Source organism: Myotis lucifugus, unplaced genomic scaffold (genome assembly GCF_000147115.1).
Source record: "Myotis lucifugus unplaced genomic scaffold, Myoluc2.0 scaffold_505, whole genome shotgun sequence".
In the NCBI taxonomy this organism is placed as follows: Eukaryota; Metazoa; Chordata; class Mammalia; order Chiroptera; family Vespertilionidae; genus Myotis; species Myotis lucifugus.
The window spans coordinates 42,064-51,750 of NW_005871553.1; the positions used below are offsets into that span (position 1 = coordinate 42,064).

Consider the following 9,687-nt stretch of genomic DNA (forward strand, 5'->3'; position numbering starts at 1 on the left):
GCGTCTCCGACAGATCTATATATTGAATCCTTCTCTGGGGCGGGGGTGTGACTTCCCCTATTATGGGGCAGGGGAGGTTTTCTATTTCTCAGGGCTCCCGTGACTGCCTGTATAAAAAACAAACACAAATCTGTCTACACAGTTATTTTCTCGCCCCCCCATAATAATGGCTCCGTGGATAGAGCGCCGGCCTGCGGACTGAAGGATCCCAGGTTCGATTCCCGTCAAGGGCACATGCCTAGGTTGTGGGCTCGATTCCCAGTAGTGGGTGTGCAGGAAGCAGCCAATCAATGATTCTCTCTCATCATTGATGTTTCTATCTCCCTCTCCCTCTCCCTTCCTCTCTGAAATCAATTAAAAATATATATTAAAAGAAAAAAGACTCCTGTCCTCAAGTGATGAGAGAGAACCATTGATCAGCCACCTCCTGCGCATCCTCCACTGGGGATTGAGCCCTCAACCTGTGGGCATGTGCCTTTGACCAGAATCAAACCTGGGACCCTTCAGTCCGCAGGCCGGCGCTCTATCCACTGAGCCAAACCAGCTAGGGCTAAGATTCCTGCTTTTTAAGCAACATGAATTACAAATGCATTTAAGTAAATAACTTCTTTATAAATTTCTTATGTATTTATTTATAATCCTTATCTTCAGGTACTTAAGAGTTAAGAAATGAGTGTTGAACATAAGCAGTAGTCTGGCATTTAGCAGAAAATGAGCTCCATGAGAATGATGATTTCTATCTTATGGCAACATTTATTTTTTCTACCTGATAGAGAACCACAGGTGCTCAGTAAGTATTTGTGATGTGATTGTGGACAGTACCTAGGCTTAGGGAGGACAGATGTGGGTAGAAGAGCTAGCTCGTCTTCAAACTGGATCCTGGAGAAGTTACTTAACCTCCCAAAATCTCACGTGCTCATTTGTAAAATGGAGATACCACGACCAATAGACTTACTGAGAGAACTGAGGGAATGAAAGGAAAGCACTAACCATAGTGCTTTAATGGCCCAGCACCAAGCAGGCCCTCAATAAACACAGCTCTATTTTTATTATAACGTGTGGAGATACTGGAGGTGCGATGTGGAAAAGATAAGAAACCAGCCTGGCAGGTGTCACTCAGTGGGCTGAGCGTCAGCCCATGCACCAAGAGGTTGCTGGTTTGAGTCTGGTCAGGGCACACGCCCTAGCTGAGGGCTGGATCCCCAGTAGGGAGGCGTGCAGGAGGCAGCTGACGGATCTTTCTCATCAATGTTTCTATCTCTCTATCCTTCTCCCTTCCTCTCTCTAAAATCAATTAAAAACGTATTTAATTTAAAAAAGAGAGATAAAGAGAAAAACCAGTAGTTGAGTACCCTATAGCAACTGAGTAAGTCTGAGTCACGAGTGTGGGAAGGAGGAAGGGGAGAGTGACTGAAGGTAGCCCGTCAGAGGCAGGACTCAGATATTTAAAGCCTTGCAGTCATGAGAAATCAGTGTGCTTCGATCTGAAGGCCCATAGGGGCAAGGGGAGAAAGGAGAATTGGGAAGAGTAACTACAAAACTACAAAGTAAATACACAGGAAAATGGATCAGGTCTAAGAAGGGGTAAGGACAAAAGTTGGTTGTTAGTGAGCATTACCAGTTATCACTATGAATAACTGGAGTTTATACTCAGCAGGAGACTAGTTATAGTTACTCACTAGGCACTGGCAGGGATTGCTGGGTGGGAATCAGAAGAATGGAGCCCTCTGGTGACATACCTGTGCCCATCCCAGGAGTGACTCACCTGCCTGTGAGCAGTGTGAAGCCAACCTGTCTTCCCAGCTCAGAAGTGAGATCATGGGGGTGAGGACTTACCTGCCTTGCTGGAGCCCTATCCCCAGCACCCAGCACAGTGCAGTGCACCAAAGAGGAATTCGATGCATTTTTATTGAATGTGTGACACTGTAGGGAAATACGGAGGGTCGTGCATGCTCTCCCCCATGCCAGGCTGGCCCTGCTTCTTCAGAATGAAAAGGCAGGGGAGGGTGGTGGTCTAGGCTCCTTCAGGGTTCAGGACAAATACACGCAGGAGAGAAGCTATTCCCGGGACGTGGCAGAGGGGAGGGGCGATGGAGGCCAGAACACAAGTTTGTGTGTGTGGGTGGGGTGGTTGATGGACTGCTTCTATAAGCATGACCCTGTTTGGGTGTCACCGAGAAGGTACCTGCTGCCAAAACGTGTCCAAAAACGACCTCCGACACCTCTTCGGGGGCCACAGCGGCCCGCTTCAGGACTTCCTTGATGACAGTTGAGCCCAGGTCATGGACGGGAACGGTGGACAAGGCGCCATTGAAGGAGCCTAGGACAGAAGGGAAGGCGAGGGGAGTGAAGGGGCCGCCCACGGGGGGTTGGGGCGGGGGGGCTGGCGGACCCCGGCTCTGCCCCTGCACAGGCGCCCACCGCAGCTCCTCTGGGCACAGGGCGGGGCGCGTGGGGCTCGCAGCAGCCGGGACCGGGCAGGCGGCTCGCAGAGGCGCGGTGGGGGGGGGGGGGGGGGGACCCTCAGACCCGCGGTACGCCTGCTGATCCATTCCCAGGCCAGAGGGGCCGGGCCACACTCCCCAACGAAACAGGTCGCCCTCCCGCGCGTCTAGGGCTTTGAAGCCTCCCCAGCACTAAGGAGGCCAAGGCAGCTGGCATTACCCCTCGGACACCAGCAAGACCCCTGCCCCGACCACCCAGCAGCCCCGCCCCTGAGACCACTGAGCTGAGACGGCGCCAATCAGGAGCTCGCGAGAGAGCGCCTCTTCCTGCCAGCCAATGGGAGGGTCGGACGGCGCAGTGGCTCTACCTCGAGAGCCAATCAGAGCAGGCGGAAGGGACTCATCCTCCGGGCCGAGGGGGCGGGTCTGCCGGGCAGGCCCGGGAGGTGTGAGGCTCCTAGTTCCGAGGGTCCCAGCGTCCCAGGGGTCCCCGCGGCCCGCCGGGCCCGCGTCTCCCACGCCGCGCCGGGCCTGCCAGCCACTCACCTATGCCGGTCCGCGCCGCCGAGACGATGACCACGGGGTCCGAGCCTGCACTCATCCTGCCTCTCCCCGCACAGCTGTGGACCCGATGCTGCGACGAGCGAGGAGAAGACTCCCGGGCCGCTGGCCGATCACACTGTGGGCGGGGCCGCCGGAAGCCCCGCCCACCGCCCCGCAGGCGCCGTGCGCAGGCGCGAGGTTGGGAGTCCGGGAGGGACCCCCTGATCAGGAAACACGCCGCCCACCACGCGTCAGACTCTGCATGCAGGTCTTAGTGTAGCGTTTCTTTTATTTTTTAAAAATATGAAACAAATCTTTTATCTTTTCAAGTGTTTTAAAAAAACAAGTTTATACTTAAGCCAGCCTTGAAGATACGCACAAAATTTACCAGTTTTATATTTTTTACCCACAATTCAAGCACCCACTCTGCATAGCACTATTCTAGGTGCAACAAAGGGAATTCTTCACCTTAGAAACGTGATTTCACTTTCTGAAGTTGTATGATCACCTTTCCCAGAGAGTAATAATGAATAAGATCACCATTCTTTACTACTGACCTGCCCCAAACCCACTTCTGGCTCACGGAAAAGCGAATTTCTTATGTTTCCAGGAACTCATTGCAGTTTCTGTCATGACGTTTTTGTTTGGCGAGGGGGGTTGGTGTCCTTGAACTTAGTGTTGTCCGAGTCCGTGAAAGGTTCTGCCGGCACTGGGATCCCTGGGCCAGAGTATCGGTGGGAATCTGCAAGGACAGGCCTGCGCTGCGCTGCGTGCGTTTGCTTTCCTGGCTGCGAAAGTCCCCCCACGTTTGGCCCGAGTGCCCATAATCCTCATTCCCATAGGGTTAACTTGGTTCTCCTCTCTGCAGGCCCCTGGGCGGACTCTGTGCCTGTGGGTTGACACCAGGTGCCTTTCTCACCGGGACCAGAGCTCCAGGTGAGGCTGGGTGTCTGAGTGTCCCACAGGTCAAGAGGGTTGCCTCGGGCTGACAGTGTGCACAACCTGGAGGAGAGGAGGTAAAACAAGTCGGGTCACTCTCCTGTCTAAAACCCTTTACAACTTTCTGTCCCCAACGGGGTGAAGTTTTAAATCTTCTAAAGCTCTGTAGGAACCTGAACATCTGGCCCCGGCCCTCTTCCAGCCCCAGCTCCGGCTGTCTTCCCCTGGACACACCTCACTGCCTAATCTCCCAGAGGCCTCCCTTTGTCTTATTCTCTCTAGCACCTAGGACAGTGTTGGATACGGAGTAGGGACTTAATTAATGCTTATCGAGTCTTAATGAATTTTCATGATTATAATCTAAAAGCTTTAACAATCCCCAGGGCAGCATGAGGCCCTAGAGCAGTGGTTCTCAACCTTGGCTGCACATTAGAATCACCTGGGAATCTTTTTAAAATCCTGATTTCTGGGCCTCATCCTCCGGAAATTCTGTTTCTTTGTTCTGGGGTGGGGCCACAACATTAGTAACAAAGAAACAGAATTTCCGGAGGATGAGGCCCAGAAATCAGGTTTTTAGAAGAGATTCCCGGGTTTTCTCTCTTGCTTCCGGTCTTAGGTTACTGGTTATAGAGACACAATAAGACAGACAGGAGCATGTAATGGAATATCTCATTTAACATTACAAAAATGGTAAGAATAGATGCCATTAAACTGCATGACATAATTCCGCAAATGGGTAACACAGTTTCATATAATCTGATTGATAAGTAGCTCTCATCCTCTGCCCCAACTCAAATTTGCAGACAGATACATACTCCGGAAATCCTGTTTCTTTGTTCTGGGGTGGGCCCACAACATTAGTAACAAAGAAACAGAATTTCCGGAGGATGAGGCCCCAGAAATCAGGATTTTAAAGAGATTCCCAGGTGATTCTAATGTGCAGCCAAGGTTGAGAACCACTGCCCTAGATAGAGGTTAGATAGGGAGATTTTCAAGTACCAAATCTGACAAGCTCAGGGGAGGGCAGCAGGGCAGGCACAAACTCAGAGTCCAAAAGTAACTGCTTCGGATGGTCTGAACATAAAAGTTCCTGACTAAAAGCAGGTCATGGGGAGTTTTCACTTCTTTGACACAAGTCAGTCGTTACCTAAATGAGCTGTCTTGTTCTCATACATGTAAGATAACATACCTTGGGATATCGGAGTTAACCCTTTTCCAGGCGTCTCAAGTTACACCCACCACCCCAGGGCAGGAGACCACACACCCCTCTTGTTATCTCGTTCCCTGCACACCATCTCTATGTGCTGAAAACATTGATTGTTAACTATCCTGTGCCCACCAGTATAAAGGAAGTACTTGTCTGTTTTATTCCTTATTCACTCTCAGAGATTTCCCTGCTTTGCTTTCTCCTGCGTCCCTCATCTGCCAACCCCCTTTCGTCTCCTTCTTTGATTGTAATGTATAAAATAAGCTGCAAAACTGCCATTCTCTGGAGCATTTTCTCAGTCCTTTGAGATTTTACTTCCTGGCAATTGTCAGTTTGGGTCAAAGAAACCCTTGAAAATTCTCTACAGATCTGGACATTTCTTACCACACAAGTATTTGAAGGTAATTAACATCAGTCAGCCATCAATTGTCAATACTGGCAAGGTGTATTTGAGCAAAGGGTAAACACATGGGTGGGATCATCAGGGACGGCTGGAATCTCACCTCTCCATGGATCCATATGACGATTGATTTCCAATATCCATTTTACTCCATATAATTAGCCAATGGAAATGTGACCCAATGTTTACTCCCCAAATGGGAAGGTTGTGGACGGTAGCTCTGGGAAAGCTATTCTCTCTTCTAAGAGATACAGAGAAGATAATCCTTTTCCCTTTGCACGTTATGGTATCTGGGTGTGAGGCCTGGAAGTGCTGGACACACCTTTTGAGCATGAGTGGAGCCGGCATGACTGCGAGGCCAACAACTACAGCTTTGAGGATATCTTTGAAGCCAACCCTAGAATCCACTCAAACTCTGATCTTCCAACCATGAAACAAATTTTCCTTATTGTTTAAGCCAGCTTGAGGTCAGTAAGCTCCTATTACAAGTAATTGAAAGCATCCTGCCTTAACTGGTTTGGCTCAGTGGCTAGAGCGTCAGCATGCGGACTGAAGGGTCCCAGGTTCAATTCCAGTCAAGGGCATGTACCTTGGTGCTAGCACATCCCCAGTAGGGGGTGTGCAGGAGGCAGCTGATCGATGTTTCTAACTCTTTCCTGTCCCTTCCTCTCTGTAAAAAATCAATAAAATATATATTTTTTAAAAATTGAAAGCATCCTGATTTATCCAGGCTGACTTCTTGGTAGAAAGTTGAGATTTTTAGATGTTTGATAATTCAAGGAGAAACAACCTAATATGCTAGCAAGGAGGGTTTCCAGACACTGGAGCAAGAGACTTGTCACAAGATTATGGAGAGAAAATCTTGACAATCCTGGGGAATCCTGAAAACTTTAGAGTGGATTGAAAATTCATTTGGTCCTGGGGACATACATCAAGACTTTAGAGCTATGTGGACGGGTCAGATAACCAGAGAAGGTAACTACAGCATAAGCCTCAGGTGTGGGGTGGGGGAGGGAAAAGCGTGGCTAACAGTGTTTTCTCCAGGAGAAATGCCTCAGGTCTAATGTAGTGATGGAATCAGCAGTCCTCCCCAAGAACTCTGCAGCACACTCTGAGATTCTACTGTCTGGAATGTGTTGCCTGTGCTGAAACAAGTGGGAGTCCAAGGAATTTAGGAAACGTGTTCCGTGGTTTCATGCTCTAGTCTATGTGTCCACATACCCCTCTGGCCACTCCTATCTCCTTTGTGAGCTTTGCTCCTTACAGTTACTCCCATGGCTTCAGTTACCACCCAAATGCTGACCTCTGAATCTCTCTCTAACCTAGTTGTTTCCTGAGTAAACAGGCCTTCTCCATTAAAATTTCCCATAAGCCCATCAAACTTAACACATCTAAACCTCTCATTATATCCACCTCTTTCAGCCTTTCTTACTTCTCTACTCAAAATGTCAGTGAGCACTGTAACTCTTCTGTTAACCAACCTACCCTGTAGTATTCCACGTAGGAAGGCTCCCTGGAGGAAGTGATGTCTACCTCCTGCATTGGGTCTCCTTGGCATCTTTATTTCTGTTTACCATATGCTATCATTCCTAGCTCCATCCGCCTCCTCTACTAGACGATATAAGCTTTGCAAGACAATCTTTTTTTTACAGCTTTATGCACAGCTCTTAGCACATTACAGGCATTAAATATGAATGCTAATATATTCTTTATGCCCAGTACCTAACATATCTGAAAGGAAGATATTCTGGATGCACGGAAAGTATTTACTTGTTTCCTACTTGGGGGCTCTATCCAGAACCAAATTAAGAGCAAAAATTGAGAAGAAAATTGCTTGCTTTTATTGTGTGGCCACACAGCATCTGTCCTTTGGGGAGTCATCATTAGTTGCTCATCAATCATCTACATAAAGCCAAGCATGGGCCTGATGGGGACCAAAAGTAATGAATAGGTGCAAGAAGAAATCATTTTAAAAAGTACATCCGGATCTAGGATCACATGCCACCTGGGCTGCTGAGGGAAGCCAGTCAGCAGTGCTCCTGGGCCAGTGTTCCCTGAAGGGGCCTTGCAGCACTTCTTGGTTGTTTCACAAACAGGGTTGCAGAAAACAATGACGACGACAAAAAACAAACAGGGTTGCAGGAGCCCAGACAAGATTTTAGCAGAAGGCAGAACTCACCAGCCTCCCATGCAGCAAGCTCTCTTGTTGGCCGGAAGGGCTAGAGTTGGAAGTGTGTTCCTTAACACGGGTTGCTCAACTCTCCCGTGATGGGTCCCGATCAAAGGTAATGGCATTACCTAGGGTTGTAAGAAGTGGTAATTGTAACCATGGAACTAAATGAACTCTCAAGAAAGTGTCATCAGAGAAGAGCAGTAGGAATGATGGGTACAGGGGACAAGCAGCTATTAATGAGAAATAAGGACCATCTGAGAGAACATTGTCAGAGAATGGTGTCCCCGACTGGTCAGTTGCTTTAAATCCAACTGAAAGGCCAAGAGAACTAACAGCTTTCTAGTGAATCTAGTGAACCCTGTGTAACAAACCCTTTTACACTTTTGTTTTCACGAAAACCTTCCCAGAAGTAAATTGTGTCCATTAAAGCTTACGTGGAGATGGTACCTGGGACCTCCTCCAATGCCAGACCTTTGAGAAATGTTCTCATTCCTCGTGCACTGACAGCGTTTCCTACAAGGACCAAGTTAAACCCTTCTAAGAGACTAACTCCTCTTACCTCAGCCAGCTTTTTGAGCTACTTAAGATCTTCAGTTTGCATTTTTGCCACCATTGTATTACCATCTCATGTGATTGTTCCCATGAAACTAAGATGTATCTGCACTGCAACATTCACCCTCAGCAGCTCAGGGGAACGTTCCTTCGCCCCTTTCAAGAGGATGTATTATGACACAGTGGCAAGTCTGGCCTCTTATCAGACTTGATTCAGCTGCCAGCTTCCAGGTGTTGTCCAGGGAGCTTTGATGACAGTACCCAGAGGGCAGCTCCAACTTACCAACCCTTTGGCAGCTACTTAACCCTTCTAAGTCCACTTCCTATTCTGTAAATGGGGATACCAAGTGCCTATCACATCGGGTGATGATCGTCATAATGCATATAAAATACCTGTCAGTTTCCAGCACGTATGTACTCAATAGATGTCCAAAAACGCTAAGGCATTTTTATTATCTTCAACTCACTCTGGAATAAACTATAATAATAAAAGCGTAATATGCTAATTAGACCAGACTTCCTTCTGGATGAAGCCAGGCTTCCAGGCTGTGAGGGAAGCCGGTGCCAACAGCCAGGGGAAGGAAGGCCTACTCTTGCATGAATTTCGTGCATCGGGCCTCTAGTGTTAAAGTAGAAACATTAAAACTCTTACTGTATCTTGGACTTTATCCAAGTTGGCCGTCCTTAAAAAGTAACCCTCTTTGGCAGCACACATCAAGCTTTCGCCCAAATCTGGGTTTCTCCGTTCAAAAGAGACAGCTGAAGGATGCTGCCCGCTCGTCCTGCTGGAGAAGTAATGCACTTTTAACGAGGAAATAAACACAGGGGGCTGGCTTTCTTTTACATCAATGGTATCAAAACCCATGTAATTAAAGCTACTATCCTCTCTTCCAGTGGAAACTAACCAAACCATAATTCGTATTTGGAACTGTTTGGCCAAGGGAAATGGTCTGTCGTCAGGCCTGCAACTTCACTTTGGTAACATCAACGGCTCACATTGACTGAGCAGCCACTCTGTGCCTGGCACTGTGACAAGCACTTTTTGTTTAACTCATTAAAGCCTTTTACAGAGAAAAAGTGAGCCACAGAGTGAGTGAGTAGTTTGCCCAAGCCATGAAGCAGACTAAGTGGTAAAGCCAGGTTTCAAACCTATTAGCTCTAAAGGTTTCTCTTGGCACCGATTATAATTTACCACCTTTCATGCATATAAGCATAACCAATGGACACAAGACACTGGGTGTAGGGGAGGCTGGGGGAAGGTCGGGGGGAAGGAGACATATGTAATACTCTTTGTAATACTTTAAGCAATAAAACAAAATTAAAAAAAAAATTTACCACCTTTCTTATCGTAGTCATACCAACAAATAAAGCATCCAGTTCCAGAAATGAAGAATGTTGACTTTGCACAATCGTAAGTTCTCTGTGCCCA

At 47.9% G+C, this 9,687-nt stretch overlaps 1 protein-coding gene across 1 annotated transcript in view; it reads right to left on the reverse strand.

Moving 5' to 3' along the window:
- ACAT2 (acetyl-CoA acetyltransferase 2) overlaps window positions 1-3,123 on the reverse strand; it is a 10,488-nt gene extending 7,365 nt beyond the window's left edge. Inside the window, exons 1-2 of the mRNA XM_006103758.3 lie at window positions 2,991-3,123; window positions 2,186-2,320 (exon numbers count right to left, since the gene is read on the reverse strand). Coding sequence (XP_006103820.1) covers window positions 2,186-2,320; window positions 2,991-3,045 — 190 coding nt within the window. The 5' untranslated portion in view covers window positions 3,046-3,123. The remainder of the gene's footprint in view (window positions 1-2,185; window positions 2,321-2,990) is intronic.
- Window positions 3,124-9,687: the final 6,564 nt, after the last annotated feature.